Below are 16,589 nucleotides of genomic sequence, written 5' to 3' on the forward strand. Positions count from 1 at the left end.
AGGCGTAATTGGACATTGTGCCTCATCGGCAAAGTTTAGGTCCACTTCCCGGAGTCATTCCAATTTGGAGCACTTTCGAACCCTTGAAAACTTACCACCAACTTCCAATTGCTAAACAGCGTGTGTGTGTGAAAAGTAAATCGTCACCAAAATTCTTGTATACAATTTTTAAATATATCAGAGAGAAACAACAGTACCTCTATTGTAGATGGAGAAAACCAAGAACTTAAAGCAAAGAGCGGTTGTGTTTCTTCACGACCACAATAGGTACAAAATAATATAAATTACAATATATACACTTCCTAAATACAAAAATGGTGGAGGGAATAAGGGTCAAAGTATGTTCGTCAGTTGTTAATCAATCATCTAAAAACAGTAGTTGCTTCATGTGCAAGTGCCATTGCAACTATTAAATTAGGATCGCGAGTCCTGTAAATTGCAGTCTGGTTCCAACCACACCCCCTGGCGTTAAAGCCACACCCCTCTACGCTCTTGTCACATTTACTAGTTCCTGTGATAATAGTGGAATGATTGACACCTGCGGCAACAAATCAAAGGAAATCAACGTAAACTTGACCTCGCTACCAAGTGATTGGTTACCAATAACAATTATTAGAACGACACTGCTTGTAGCAATTAATGGAAAACATGTTACCAGCTCGCTATTCTTACTGAGTACTTCTTGGGGCATTGAAAAAGGGGGGAGGGGGCTAAGCGAAGAAGTATAAATTACAGTGTATAAAAGCCCAACAAAATAAACAAACTTTTATTGTAATAGAATGTTTGATTAAAGGGTGCGCTTATATCTCAAGAATAGCACTCTAGTTCCTTATTCGGTGGTGGTATTGGATACTACCTTCCTTCACGTTTTGTGTTCCGTATATCAGCCGATAAGTACCCGAAAGAAAGAAACACATGCTCTTAGGCGTTTCGTGATTGTGAAAAAATATTTTACAGGCCGTAACTGACATGAATTTTATTGTTTTCCGCCATTCTGCAGTCCGTAAGATCGATGAATGTGAAATGCTGCTACCATAATACACACACATTGCGCAGTCAAACACTCAAAACACGGCATTTTAAGAGCTGCAGTCTCTGCATTTACACTGTTGTAATGTTAAGTACGGGCAGATGATACTGGACTGTTTTCTTTCTGTTTCACACCGATAAACTCGCATATTTTAGATGCTTGAACTCTTGGACATTTGCTATAAAGTAATTATAACTGACAATATAGTGAATACACTCGTATGTATTTACGAAACACGAAATAGCCTCCCGTGTGGAGTGGTTAGCGTTGCGCGCTACGACTCACGTGTCGTAAGTTCGAATGCTGGGTACGACGCTCGTATGTTACTGTTTTCTTCCCTCCTTCTTCTATTGTCGCTATTAACATAGTCACACAGATAACGACCTACAATAAATTGCTGTTAAAAGTAATTAGTACGTTCAGGTTACATTCGTTGTATACGTTCAGTTTATGCACAGATAGGACAATCGCGTCTTAGCCTGCTGGAAATCAAACGCTGATTTTTTTTTTTAGGAGGACAGTTTCCATTGATAGTTATTTAATTATTAATAAATAATAATGTTTGTGGTGTGGTTAGGTTTGTATCGTCATTAGCCTACTAATTAAATATATGGGCCATTCCCCAATAAGGAATGGGAATGTAAAACAGCTGTAAAAACAATTAAATATACTGTCCTTACTTAAAGTACTTATTCAAATAGTAATATAACATTGGCCAAGATCGTTAGTTGAAAATTATATTTTTAAAAATTGACTTGTTCTTGGAATGGAATTGATTGGATTTGGAAAGTTACTTAACAGGACTATTTGGATAAATAAATTTGAAAACAACAAATAGTGCTTCCTCTTTGAACATTTTTATTGTTATTTGCTTAACACTGTTTAAGAACTCTTAACAAATAAAAAGGAATCATCAGATATAATATTGAATCACAGACATTTTTTTTACAGAAATAACTAAGTAATTTCAAATACCATATTATTTAAAAATTGAAATTATAAAAACATCAATTCTCTCTCCATTCCCGATTGGCCTATGAGCATATAAAAAAATATAGTTGTTTCTCGTTCATTTTATACCCGATACCTAATAAGGATATCACGAACGAGCTCTCATGCTGTCTTGATTCTTTTTGAACGGTATGGAACTCTGTGATGTTTTTTTTTTATCCGATTAAGCCATGAATTATCATCATCAAAGTTTCAGATGACATAAGAAAGAGTTTATAAGCATGTATTACAGTACTCGGCACGGTAAGAAAAAGATCTGTGTACTTCAAGGTGATCGAGTTGCGAGGCTGTGCTGGGTGTGTGCCTCTTGGATCCAGACAGACCACGGATCAAGGCCGTCCAACATAGAGGCTTTACGCTGCAGCAAGAAGACTGGACGAACTTGTCCAGCAACTGCTGAAAGACACAGTGGCATTGAATTCTCAGGAAAGGACATTGGAAGGAGGGAAATCTCAACTCCCCCCTCCCCCCGACCACTCACGTGTCACCTCTATTAACCGAGAGAGGTCTTGCCTCATACGAGTCGTTTTCTTGTACTGCCTCGAGGTACGGTGAAGATTCAACCGAGCTTCGGCGCGCTTGGTTGAGCAAGCGTCCAAATGCCCACAGCTTTCACTCTTGGCTGCATGTGTAACAACGCATAATCATTGTTAACAAATCACTTACGTGCTGGAGACTTAAACCAAACGGCGGCGGTACGACTTTTGCACTACTTTAGACGAGACCTGTCTGCAAAGTAATCTTTCTCAGAGACTTGCTGTTCAAAATAGAAGTTGTCATTCTTAGTAATGGTGGATTAACAACTTTTCACATTAGTTCGGACCGTTCTTCACTTGTAAGCCTCCTAACTTCTTGTGGTCTATGATAGTTAAAGGCTGTGTTCTCCGCGCCCCCCCCCCCCCCCCCCGGAGTTGTCACCCATTGCTGTTTCGAGACGTGAACAGGAAGTGCGTGTATTTTCAACACACTCTTATAAAGATAAATGCACGTCAGTATTGTGGTTATTAACAATAACAAGAAAATATCCTCACATTCGTGTGCATCCCACCATTGGCTCAACTTAATTTATTTTACAAATTGTTATTGCTTTTTGCAATATAAAACACTCGCGCGCACACAATAAAGGTAAAATCAACGTCCTGCACATGTCGTGAAGACATAAATGAAGAGTGTGAATGTGATGTTATCAGCACCACGCTCCAGCCGGCTTTAACTCCCCCAAGGTCCCCATTTCAGAACCGCTCCATGGAGGAAGATTGCTTGAAAAATTCCTACCTGAAGTCACTCGCTCGGGAATCGATCCCCAGTCTTCCGTGAAGCAGTCAGAAGTCGACAAAGTGATGCCGACCAAGAATACAACTGTACACTCAGCATACGTTATATTCATGCTCCATGCTCGTTGGCTCTGGTTGCCTCCCCAATGGTAGTGGGAACGCACTCGACTTGTAATCAAAAGGTCCCGTGTTCGATACCCAGTGGAGGCACTTTAAACTGTAGGTTCAATAGAGGACTTTAAGCAAAGCTAAACGCCCCCTCATTGGTTCTGGGAGTAATCAAATAACATAAACAGCATACACGAGTTGTTGTTTTTGTTGGGGGGGGGGGGGGTGGTCACAGTGCTCTGCTCCAGCTGTTGTAACCTAATGATCAGTAGGGAACGGAACTTGATGTGCTAAAAAACTCAGAAATATTTTTTGTGTGTCAAATGTTGAAAATATGTGATAAAAACAGGAAAATATGTGACAAAAAAAAACATTTGGTAACAAAAACAAAATATTACATGCATTTTAAACACCTGAAATCAGTTTCTATTTACCTCTTTGTGAGCTATTTTTTGGAAGAGTTGCAGTGGATCACCATAGTTTATCCCAAATTCTCCATTGTAAATCTGTGACGATTATCTCAAAAAAGCATCTTATATTGTGAGAGAGATCGCTGCATGTCACAACAAACAATTCTTGCATATTTGAAGCATGAAATGTCACTTACGCTGAAGTTTTCCAAAGCTTCCTCAACTTCACCTTCCAAAACACGTGCAATTTGACAAAGTTTGAAAACCTTCGTTTGCCCCCAAAATTTCTGTACATTTAGACATTGATACTTGTGCATTAGATCCAGTGGGGATAATATTTTCCCCCAAATAGGCGAGACGCCAGAAGTCTGCCAGCGAGCGTGTTCAAAGACAAAACAAACCTAGCACACTCGATATGAAAGAGGTGCGGAGAATAAACATTTTTCCTTCGAGGATTTCGAGGTAACTGAAGTCAATGAGCGATTTTATGTATTTAAAATAAAAATTCGCAAAATATGTATTTACATACGGAAAACTGGAAAATATGTGTTTTTATGTAAAATAAAATTTGCTGTGTTGATATATAAGGCTATGATCAGAATTTTGGGTAAAACGAGGTGGTCTATCTTATTGCAGAAAAAAAACATTTATTTACCTAAAGTTCCGTTCCCTAATGATCAGATTTCGGGTTCAATTCCCGTAAGGGCTAGTCCCAATTAGTGTTTTTTTTTTTTTTCATTTTCCTTTTACCGGAAAGTAAGTGTAGCATTTCAGACATGCAACACAAAAGAAATGGGCGGTAGAGTGCTGCAACACCAAGAATACAATTTTCCATCCATGGTAAGAACAAAGCTAATTTAAACATAAAATATAAACTAGGTGATTTCTGAGGAATAGTTGCTTTCCTATTTGTTGGTTTGTGTTTCCTTGAAGTAATACAAGGCATTGAAAAAAAAAAAAAAAACTAAACAATTATGACTTTATTCTTGCAGCAGACAAAGAATAAGTTTGAATTCCAGACAATCTCCAATTATGTAGTTTAAATATGCTAAGTAAGAGCATCTACCTCAAAAATACTTTTTTTATTATTATTGAAATTGTATAATGATAGTTTTCTTATGATGATCCCATAAATGTTCCGCCCCAAAATTAATGGTTCCATCGAAAGGTCATAGTGATAAATTGGTGATTGTTATGGTTGTCAGTTTGTAATATAAGAGGACATTGAGTGGAATTCCAAGAATTTTCTATGCATAAAGTAGAATTGCTGAAAATATACATAGAAAACTGGTTATTTAGGTATCTCCAGTATATCAATATTTTCCAATATGCAACAAATATGGAAAATACAACACTGTTGTATTGTTTCATTCATATTTATGCAGTGGTCGAAGAGGAGAGTGCCATCCCCTCCCAGCAACCACCAAAGTTCGAGCATACCTCCCCAGTCTTAACAATTTTGACTTCAAGTGCTGCAAGTATGAATTAGTAGCATAAAAATTTGTATTGTATAAATTGCAATAACTACATAAATATATTTTAATAACGACACACACTTGTCAAATATTTTGGGGCCTCCCCCATGGCGCAGTGGTAGCGTCATTGCCTTGTAATCAAGGGGTCCCGGGTTCGATACCCGGTGGATTAACAAGTGGTTCGGATTCCACTTTAAACTGTAGGTCCAGTCCCTATTAGCCTTACTGTGCATAAAGTGGACTTAAAACACAACTTGTCAAATATTTTTTGCAGGATGTAGTTCGTGTAATTGCTGTAACTTTAGTGTTCCAATCGTACACCTTGATAACAACAAAGTGTGCATAGATTGCAACCTTGGAACCGCAGGCAATAAAAAATAAAATCCTGCGACCTTGCCAAATAATGTTTTTGTACAGCAGTGTTGCCACCTCTAAATATTTGTGACCAGTACCAGGTTGTAGATTCCTAGCACTCTTTCCATACACAAATTATGCATGCTTCTCTGCATTAGTATGTGTTTTAATCAGATTTCATACACATACTATCCTATCTTTTCCTGTGTGAAGAAAACTGAATTTGAATTTTCCTTTCCAGGTCTCTTCTATACCACAAAGAACAGTGTCAACACGAAGAGGAGAAAGGAGTGAGATGAGGGTTCCAGCTTCAGCTTTGCCTGCTTCCGCCCTGTATGGGGTTACTCCAGCAGGACAGACTGGAAGGAATGTTTCCACCGCACCAATTTCAACCACTCCACTTCCAGCGGAGGAGCATGACGAGGATGCCGAAATATCACAGCTGGCAGAAGAGCTGGGTCATATTGAAGAGGATGAGGAGGAGAACTTAGCTATATCAGAACATCTTCAGGTAAATGCTCTCTCCAGTCATCGATGTTCATAATTTTCTCCATGGCATGCTCTCGTGCCCTATTGAGAAAAAGTCTCTCTAATGTTCTAATAGTCTTGTTTATTGAGACCTATTGAGAGTTCAATTAAAGATAATTTTTAAATAAATAAATATTATTGTACTGACAGTGTGGCCTACTTATGGAAGTATTTCTTGAACATTGATTTTCTGTAAGTACTGAAATGTTGTGGTGTAAGAGCCATGTTTTCATTTGCACTTAATTGTAATCAAGGGGTCCTGGGTTCGTTAAACTGTAGGTCCCGTCCAGATTAGCCTTACTGTGCATAAAGTGGACTTAAAACACCAACTCAATGAACTCAACTCAACTCATGTGTGCTTTATTCTTTGTAACTCACCATGTTGTGTGACTTAGTTAATTTTGTTTCACTGTACATGAATTGTATATTTTCATAATTCAAAATTCAAACCTTGCTCGCCTTCATAAAAATATTAGTTTTGTGTTCAATAAAAAGGCACATAAATGACCTGCTATGGGGAGGTTGGATGTCATACAATAATATTTTTCTGAAAAAATGAAATCCCAGTTTCACTTTTAAAATGGTAATTTATCAATAGGCTGTAATTAAATTGGTCAGTAGTTTATATATTTTTTTTAGTTAAGTCATTAGTTTCAACTCATATTAGTTTCCACCCTTGAAGCATATCTTCCGCAACATTGGAATTTAAAAAACCTTCTTTTAGCCCTGCAATTAGTTTTCAAGAGGTCTAGAACAGAAATTGGCACTCACTCACTGTTTCACAAAGAGTACATGATGACATACCTCCCATCATACCTAGCACAAGTTCAGTGTTCCCAGACTGTATATTAGGGACCTTTTAAAAATTTACCAGTGACTTCTGAAAAGTGTGAACAAAAATTAGAAAGACAAGATGTAAAAAAAAAAACACTTATAATACTTGCAAATTTAATGGATAATTATCAAAATAGTAGATTCCCAAGATGAATGAATATGCCACAATTAACCCCATAAAATTGCGTGTAATGTATAAAATGCGTAAAAATTTATCTTTGATCAGTTCAATCTATTTTTGTACAAAAGTTATTCAGTCTCGGTTGCATGACTTTTAAGACACCCTGTATGTATTATTAATGAGAGATGTGTATGTGTAATTGATCTTTGGACCACAAAAGTTTGATGTCTGGCGTAGTAATACAAAACTTGCATTCCATCCCAAACACTTAGCTGTCTGTTTCATACTTTGAATTATATTGTTGCCAACAACAATGCTCTTTAGCTCTAAATGTCCTTCCCTTGTATTAGTGTGACCTAATTTCAAGCAGAGACAAAATAAATGTGTTGCTTGTAAATGTTCATAAAGTAATTTCAAAATCAAAGGCATCACACTACCATGGAGGACAATCGGGTTCAATTCCCTTGATGTGTGGGGTCTGGTGGGAATCGTTCCAGAATCCCTGCACAAGGAACTCCTAGCTTCATCCAGCCTCTAATGAATGTGGTACCTGCTGGGAGTAAAGGCAACCCGAGTGTGGTGCTGATCATATCACATGGCTGAATGCTATACATGCGAAAGTTTTACATTTTCATCTGTGGAATATATTAATGTGAATTTGAATCTCTGCATTTATGCTGTTTACAAAAGCCATTTGCAAGAGGTGTCAAATTGATACATCAGCTAATGGAATTATGTTATTTTTTTATAAATACAGCTTTGTAAGCAACAAGTTGTAAATAATTCATAACATAAAAGTGTGGATTAGTATTGGGATGGATAGAGTTTGATTCATCTGATTTAGATTGCATACTATCACAGAATATATTAAACACGTTTGTTTTTAAATTTCGAATTGATTGCTTATACATGAACAAAACAATTCACCAGCATGGCATGATACATTAAACTGAAAACTGAGTCATGAGACATATTTGTTTAAAGTTTTGTGTTCAAGTATGACTGAACTATTCAGAATGAATTCTCCTCCATTCCACTTTTTATTTATTCTTTTCAAAAAGGAATGGGTTGGAGCAACATATTTTTATTGTAATAATGATAGTACTGAACAGAGAATGATAACCTAATATTATTTAATGAGAAGGCTCATGCTGCAAAGTCTCATTAAATGCGTTGTTTACTATCTCACTGTTTTGTGTTTGCATCGAAGGTCGTAACTAACGCAGATGTACTGGTGTCTTATATTTTAAACAAGGCCTAATATTAATAAAAATAATAGGCAAATTGGCTCATTTAGAGTTGACAGTTTGTTTTCCCCAAACCTTTGGGACAATTAAGGAAGCTTGTAACATTGCTTCAAGCCTTTGCAGACCCCCCTTGAATCGAAGGGCATGGTGCTCCCCTGGGGGTCTGTAGAACAAGTTAAAACTACTGGAGTAGTGTTTTTTACAAATTCCAGCATAGCCTTGCTTTGAAAAGTTTGAGAAAGTAATTTGTTTGCTTCTAGAACAGAAAACCATTGCTTTTCTTTATAGTTGTACTGTCAAGTAATCTCCATTTTCCTATTACAGGTTATTAATCAGGAGGACTTGGCTGCCATTCTCCCAGATGTGGTTACAACAGGAAATAATGACGATGGGGGTGCCCCTTTTGATGGCTTTGAAGATGTTACTTCGGAGAGTGGCAAGTGTGATGGGGAGGAAGTTAATAAACATGAAAACAGTGATGGAGCAGAATCCGGAAGTGATATGGAACTACCAGATCAGATTGTTAGTGAAGCCATCAAACGTATCAATCTGGATGAAGATTCCAGTATTCACGAAGGGTCGTCTACAGTGTTTGAGGAGAAACCTGAAACTAGCCCCTCGAAATGGGTTAATAAGCCTGTGTTTTCAAAGGACAAGGAGGACGAAAACACTAGTGGAAACACGCCCAAGGAAAATGGTGGGACTAATTTTGTAGGGGGTTACTCGTCAAACCTTCTACAGCAGTTTGTCGAGAAGACTGAAATACTTTCTCAGTCTCAAGCACAAAGTGAAAAGGAGTGTACTGGAGATAGTGGGGACCAGAGTGCAACTTTGTGTTCGAGTAACGACACAGGAAGAAACCGGTGTGGTGGTTCTGTGAAAGCGGACAGTATTAAAGAAAGAAGGACAAAGTGTACAAATCCAGTCAACAGCAGTGCCGTAGTCTCATCCACGATAGAACCGCAGAAAAGAAAGAGGGGACGACCTCCCAAAAAGACAAAACATCTCGAAAGCAAGGACATGAACATGTCGAACGAAGTGAATTGCGAAGTTAGTGCGAGTGCAAAACTTAGTGCCAACACACTCTGTAATCAAGTGCCAGAATTGGATGCGTTCATGAGGTTGGACACAGAACAGTCAAACGTGTCCCCGGACAGTGGTATTCAGTCTGTTGCTGGGTCGCCAATGCATCAATCTTGCTCTCCGGCTTCCATTCCGACACACTGTTCTCCCGCACACACATCAGGCTCCCTCCTGAGCAGCAAGCAGATATCACCCATGTCTAGTCATCAAGGTGTTGCCTCGCCGTTAACTCGAGAAACAACTCCACCCCCGTCGGCATTTTCAGTGTGTCACAAATCAAATCACATACAGGCAACTTCTTCTCCAGCCTCTGTCGTGTCTATGATGTACCACATGCAAAACGTGAACATTACGGTTAAACGTGGACCAGGTAGACCTCGAGTAATACCCCACTCTACCGGGATACAGGTCAGAAGAGGGCCGGGTAGGCCGAGAGGTTCAGGAAAGAAATTCAGGTCTTCTCGGACATATTACCAACGACGAAAGAACTTCACAAAATTGAAAAGAACCGGACGAGTGGTCATTAAGGGTAAAAATGTACCGAGCACTGTTAATACAAAGAGATGTAGCACAGATAGTGACGACACTCCACCACCTCCTTCACCAGTACCTATAGCTCCTATCAAACGCAGGCCAGGACGACCGAAGAAAGCTCCACCAGTGCTGGAACCAAATCTGCCATTGCCATTTCATATAGAACAGACTTTAGTTGGAATCAACAACAATAAAATTGAAAAAGATGTTCCTTCAACCAAAGCAATTAAAAATAAGAAAACAAAAATTCTTAAGGCTAGTGAAAGAAAGAATTTTTCTGAATCTCGAAAGTCAACCGGAAAGACTGCAGGCAGCAAGCATGTAAAAAACAACAGAAACATGAAACTTCATGGTAAGGAAGAACCACAGTCGACAAACAAGTCTCCTTTACAATCAGAGAAGCAGCAAATTCTTATGGGTAATAAGATCGAGAAAAATGAAGCAAATGGTATAGTGCATTATGTGGTCCGAGGAAGAAGAAAGCTGGATCATGTTTTTGGAAGAAGAACTGTTAAACCTGCAAACGAGAGTGCTGCCAAACTTGTGAAAGCTGCCAAAGGGCATAGAAGATTAGGAAACACTCATAAAAAAGCAGTCGGCACCTCCGACGGCAGAAACTCCGGTGCCGAGAAAGGTAAAAGGGGACGCAGAAAAATGTCAAAGACTGAAGCAGGCACCGGAGAGAGGGCACAAAACCGATCCATTAGTCCATCAGGCAGCGAGAGACATTCAAGCACAATGTCTGGCTCGCAGAAACGAAAACGGGTGTCAGCTTCCAGATCCCACGATGGAGTTTCGACAAGCAGTCCTGGTTGCAGCAAAGACAACCGCCAGTCAGTAGTTCCTAAACCAGTCCCTAGAGTACTTAGTCTCCCGCACGGCATGACGCATCACAAACATAAAAAGAAGAAGAAACGATTGAGGCACTGGAGAAGTAAACATAAAAACATCGTGGACCCTGTCTTCTTAGCCAGTTTGGAAGAACTCATCCAGCAGTTCCGACAGTGTGCAATTTCCAAAAATTCTGGTCTCCCTGTACCCAGACAGGGGGAGGCTTTGCTTCCATCAATATTTAGGGTTAAGAAGATTATCAAGAAGAGGAAGGGCAGTGAAAAGTCAAGAACCAGCGACAGGGAATCTGGAACCGAAGGTGATGGAGGGAAGGAGAAAAGTAAAAGAAGAGTAAAGAAGAATACTGTGGAAACACCAAAGGTAAGTCTTTTGTTGCTCAACTTCCATTGATGCTTACATCCTAGGAAGTGAGGCAGCAGAGTTATAAAGTCTAGCTTTGGTTGTCTAGTCAGTAGGCATGTGGTCATGGCTTTGGTATCTGGTGTGGTTGATCTCGAGTAGAAATTTTTCCTTGAATTATTGATCTTCATTAGAATGACTTCATGCAGCATCATCATATTCTCACATGCATAGACAAAATGAAAATTTCAGTTTTCTTCTCTATCTTTCATACATTTACTGTAGGTACTGTGAAGAGTAACATAAGCTATTTCCTTTGCCTTGCACCTTGCAATAAAGGCACATGAGTGGGGAGGCGGGGTTAGGGCCCCACACATTCTCAGACTTACTACAAGTGATGGGACCAGCACCATACTCAGGCTGCTTTGCCTACATGCTGGGTGAACCACAGATCCACTTAATGCAGTGGAATTGTATGAGAAATTCAACCCAAATCTCGTGCATTGTAGCAAGCACAGCTGGATCACTCTGCATAATATATGTTAGCATTAATTTATTATTTAATAAATAATATTTTGTGACACCGTGAAAGTTGAATGCATAATGCAGATTTTTTTAAAAAAAGGTGTGGGGGTTCCATTGTACATATTTTTAAGGAAACCCTGGAGGATTGCTATGATATAGTTGCAAAGTAATATGCGTAGAATAATAGAATTGCTACTATGTTCAGGTATTGGCAGGAATGGTAAAGAGCATTAGTTCAGCTTTTCAATTTTTATCTAGCGTGTATTTATAATGTGGGGAGTACAAGATAATGATTACAGTTGCAGCATAATTGTCAATATTTTAAGCTACACCACGGTATGAATGAACAGGAAATTCTGTTTGAATGTGCTTCTTCTTTTATGGCCTTTGTCGTCTTCTGTTACATCTCCCGGTCAAGTTGACTCAGATTTTAGGACAAATCTGTATTTTATTCCCGTGGAAGCAAACAAGAAATTATAAAGTATCTTCAATTTTCATATAATATTTGAAGTTTGGGCAGTGTTTTGTAATAACTAAAAATGCCTAATTTAGCTGTCGGTACTTGTTTTACAGTTTGTGTATAAAATTGTCTGTTTAAGGGTATTTTTAAAAATGTTCATAAATTTGGTAATATTACAGGGGGTCTACCAGTCAAGATATTAACAGATAGGTCAGGAATTTATGCTTGTGGTCAAGAATTTTTGTTATTTTTTTTACAGTATAGTGAATTTACATTGTTACATAACATACCGGTACTGGGATGTGATAAAATTGAATATTTGGAAATCTAAAATTGTAGTGAGTTGTGGTTAACAATTGCTCACTTTGTTTTTTAAGAATTACATTCTTGTATGCATGAAGTTCTTAATTTCCAACTATATACCTAAGTAGGGGGTGATTAAATAAATGTTAAAAAAGGTGGGGGAAGGTCAAGAAAAAGTCATGAAGAAGTCAAGAACTTTGTATTTGTTATTTTGGTAGACACCCTGTATTAGATGTGGTAAATGCAGGGGAAGTGTATGCCCAATATAAGGCTGTTGCATCACTGAGTGTTCTTGATACTAATCTAATGTATTAATTTTACAGCTAATTTTTGGAGTTAAAAATTCTAGGTTTATGATAATGGCTAGGCCTGGGCCAATACCGATACCGGTCAATGCTTTTGCTGAGTCTAAATATCATGGACATTATGCGAAAAGCTTAATTTTCATTGTTTTGGCAACATCATTGTGGAAAGGAAGGATTTTATCATTAAATAATTATCATACATAAAATTATGAATATTTCAAAGCAAACTAGCAAAAACTAGTCGATTGGTGTGGCTTAGTTCCAATTTTATTTTAAAATTTATAAATACTTTGAACTACTTTTCATCATCGATAAGGGTATCGACATTAGTATATCATTGTCAGGTCAAAGTAGTATTGGCTCAACCCAAATAATTTTTCAAATATTTTACTTATCAATTTGTTCATTTACAGGGCAAAGAAAGACCAGAGGCTAATGAGCAGAGGTTACCTTTGAAAAAGAGGCATTATCACATGACATCTACAAGCCAGTCATCAGTAGTGGAAGTGCCGCTGGCGGAATCTTCCGGGGAGAGTAATAAGACTGCTGTTTCAGGCAAAGTGCCAAGCTGTGAGAAGTCTTCAGAGAAAGTTGCAAGTTTTCTGAAAGTTGGGGAGAAGGCTGCGCCAGTTGTGAAGAGCCAAGATATTAAAACAAAAGTAGTGAGCGAGTCCCAGAGGAACTCTATTGACGAAGCTATTGAAGCTTGTATCAGTCGTTATGCTTCGGTTAACTCGAACAATACCAGTGACATTCCTATTCTAGAACCAGTGAACGTTTCTTCGCCCACGGTGAGCACATCGTCCGTTGTTGCCACTCCAAAGAAGAGGCATCGGTTGGAAATGCAAAGCGTGCATAAAACAGTCAGTGCCAGCAGTTCAAACAAAAACAATAGTTCAGTGAATAGTGTATCAAAAACTAGCGGTGTTAGTGTTGGTAAGAATGGTAGGGAGAGTGCTTCTCCACAAACTAATGCAAGTGCTCAGCCAAAGCGTTCAACTGTTCGGAACAGTGTATCATCCAGTCAGAGCCCAGTATTATCAAATGTAGCGCCAGCTACCAGTGCACAAAGTGTGACATCAAGCAATGTGATCTCTCCACACGTTAACATAGAGAACATTGAAAGCATGCCTGCAGCTAGTGCATCGGTGGAAACACTTGAATCTGTTGTTGTGTCCAGTGATGTCACTATTCCCTCAAGTATGCACAATTTAAGAGTGAAACGGACAAGTGGTTCAGACAGTGAGGATACTGCAAAGAAAAAGAAACGGAAAATTATCAGGGACATTCGAGTGCATGTGACAAAACTTTCACCCACTGATATCCTTATAAAGAAAGCAATTAATGCAATGAAGAAGAGGGTACGACGAAGAAAAAGCATAAATCGTACAGGGTTTCCCATCAAGCGAAAAAAGAAGCCCAAACCGCAGACAACCCCTAAAGACATTGTTGTAGCAACATTTGTTGACAGTGCTCCTTTCCCATTGCCTGTGATAGATTCAGTACCATCAAAACAACAAAGTAGTGATAAATCAGGAAAGGAGTTGGTTAAGCAAGACACCCAAACAAGTGTCAAAAACTCAGTGCCTCGGAACCTTGAAAAAGTACAAAATGTAGTTGTAGAAACTGAAAAAGGTAAAGAAATAGACAGCAAAGGATCTCACGATATTCATGATAGGTTAAGACCTGCAAAGAGGAAACAAGATAACGAGAATGACCCAGAGTCAGCTGCTAAAGTAGAGGAGAAGAAACATGAGAGTGAACGCAGTCACACCAGTGAGAAACTCCGAGCATGGAGAAAGAAGCGAGAAGTACCAGTACAACAGGATAGTATAATTGTCCAAGCTAGTGAGAAAATTGAGGAGAAGAAATCACCAGAAAAGGAAAGAACTGTTTCCAGTGAGCGGCTAAAATCAGCAAGGAGGAGGCAGGAGCTTGAGAATATTGGTGAATCACTAGAAGTTACTGACAAAGGAAAAACAGAAAACAAGAATTCTCAAGAAGGAGATACAACCGCTTATAGTGAAAAGTTAAGACCGGCAAGGAGAAAGCTGGAAGTGGAAAAAGAGGCTGAGCCATTAGAATCTCCTGAGAAGAAAACATCTCAAGAAAGAGACCAAAGTGTACCTAATGAAAGATTAAGACCAACAAGAAGAAAGCGTGACACAAACGAACACTCAGAAACTGTTGAAAAAACAGGTGAAAAGAAACATCAGAATAAGGATAGAGGTGTTTCCAGTGAAAGAATAAGACCTGGGAGACGGAAACATGAAATAGGCAAGGAGGGTGAATTAGACATGGAACCATTGGTAATTCTAGAGAAAACTAAATTGGAAACCAAAACGATACAGGAAAGAGACAGGAGTGTTTCTTGTGAGAGGGTCAGGCCTGGTAGAAGAAAACGTGAGATGAATAACGAGAACGAAGCACCACAAGTAGCTGAGAAAGAAACACCAGACGTGAAAAGACCTCAAGAAAGTGATACAAATGTACCTAATAAGAGTATAAGGGCAGGAAGGAGAAAGCGTGTAGTGAGAAAGGAATCCATGCCATCGGAAGTTGTAGATAAAGGTAATTCAGATTCAAAATCTCAGGAAAGTGCATCAAGGGAAAGACTGAAGATGGGGAGAAAAGAGAACGAAGCTGAAGCTATTGAGAAAAGTGGTTCCAATGAGAAGCTAAGACCTGTGCGGCGAAAACCTGACGATAAGACTGAATCCTTAGAAGTTGCTGAAAAAGATGACACAAAGGATCCAAAGTTGCAAGAAGATAGACGGAGCCTTTCTAGCGAGAGATTAAGACCTGGAAAACGAAAGCTTGAGAGAGATAAAGTAAGCGAACCTCAAGAAGTGTGCGAGAAGGCTGAAGTGGAAGAGAAACCATCTCAGGAAGATCACAGTACTTCTAGCGAGAAGCAAAGGCCTAGAAGAAAACGTGAAGTGGACAAGGAGAGCGAAACCTTAGAAGCACTGGAGAAACAAAAGGAAAGGGGGAGAAGTGAATCTAGTGATAAGCATAAGCCAGCGAGAAGAAAACGTGAATTAGAAAATGATAACGAGCCAACAGAAGTTACCGAAAAGGATAATGCAGACATGAACACTTCTTTGGAAAGGGGTAGAAGTCATTCCTGTGAGAAGCTAAAACTAGTGAGGAAGAAGCGTGAAATGAATGTTGATAATGAACCCATAGAATTTGAGGATAAAGATTTAGAAGAACGAGACAGAAGTGTTTCAAGTGAGAGAATGAGGCCAGGAAAGAGAAAGCGTGAAATAGATTATGAGAATGAGCCCCTACCTTTGGACGAACAGATTGAAGACGATGACCTCTCAGAACCACTTCAACCTGTATTAAAGAGAATGAGGAAATACAGGGACGATGATGATAGGTATGTGTAAGTTTGTTTCTCTGTGTGTGTGGGCGGGTGTGTGTGTGAGAGAGAGAGAGCAACAACAGCATCAGTAGTTTCCAAACTTTTTTTGAGTGGGAGCACTTTTCAGGAGAGAAATTGGTCACTGAACACTCATATTGCCCTTATGCTAGAGGCATGTACGTGCATACGATATTGGCTGCTTTTACGTAACTGTATTTTTCATAATATCAAAATCATGAATTATTGTTCAGATTCTAGATGGCTTAAATTTTGACTTTTCACATAAAAATTTATTTTAAATTTGAGCATTAAGTATCATTTTCTTAAAAACATTTGAGCACATTGTGTCTTTGACATAAGAGTGACAATACTCTCTCATAGCACCAAATAACAGCAGTAGTGATAGTATTTTTAATCATTTGGACA

The 16,589-nt window shown here is 38.8% G+C and overlaps 1 protein-coding gene across 7 annotated transcripts in view; it reads left to right on the plus strand.

Annotated features, from left to right (window-relative positions):
* ash1 (histone-lysine N-methyltransferase ash1) overlaps nt 1–16,589 on the plus strand; it is a 154,208-nt gene that overhangs the window by 99,042 nt on the left and 38,577 nt on the right. For all 7 annotated transcript variants that reach the window (XM_083118392.1, XM_083118395.1, XM_083118396.1 and 4 more), the window contains 3 exons: nt 5,904–6,173; nt 8,717–11,221; nt 13,207–16,178. In XM_083118392.1, coding sequence (XP_082974518.1) covers nt 5,904–6,173; nt 8,717–11,221; nt 13,207–16,178 — 5,747 coding nt within the window. The remainder of the gene's footprint in view (nt 1–5,903; nt 6,174–8,716; nt 11,222–13,206; nt 16,179–16,589) is intronic.

The sequence above is a fragment of the Lepisma saccharinum genome, chromosome 3 (genome assembly GCF_977018435.1).
Source record: "Lepisma saccharinum chromosome 3, izLepSacc3.1, whole genome shotgun sequence".
NCBI classification, from domain to species: domain Eukaryota; kingdom Metazoa; phylum Arthropoda; class Insecta; order Zygentoma; family Lepismatidae; genus Lepisma; species Lepisma saccharinum.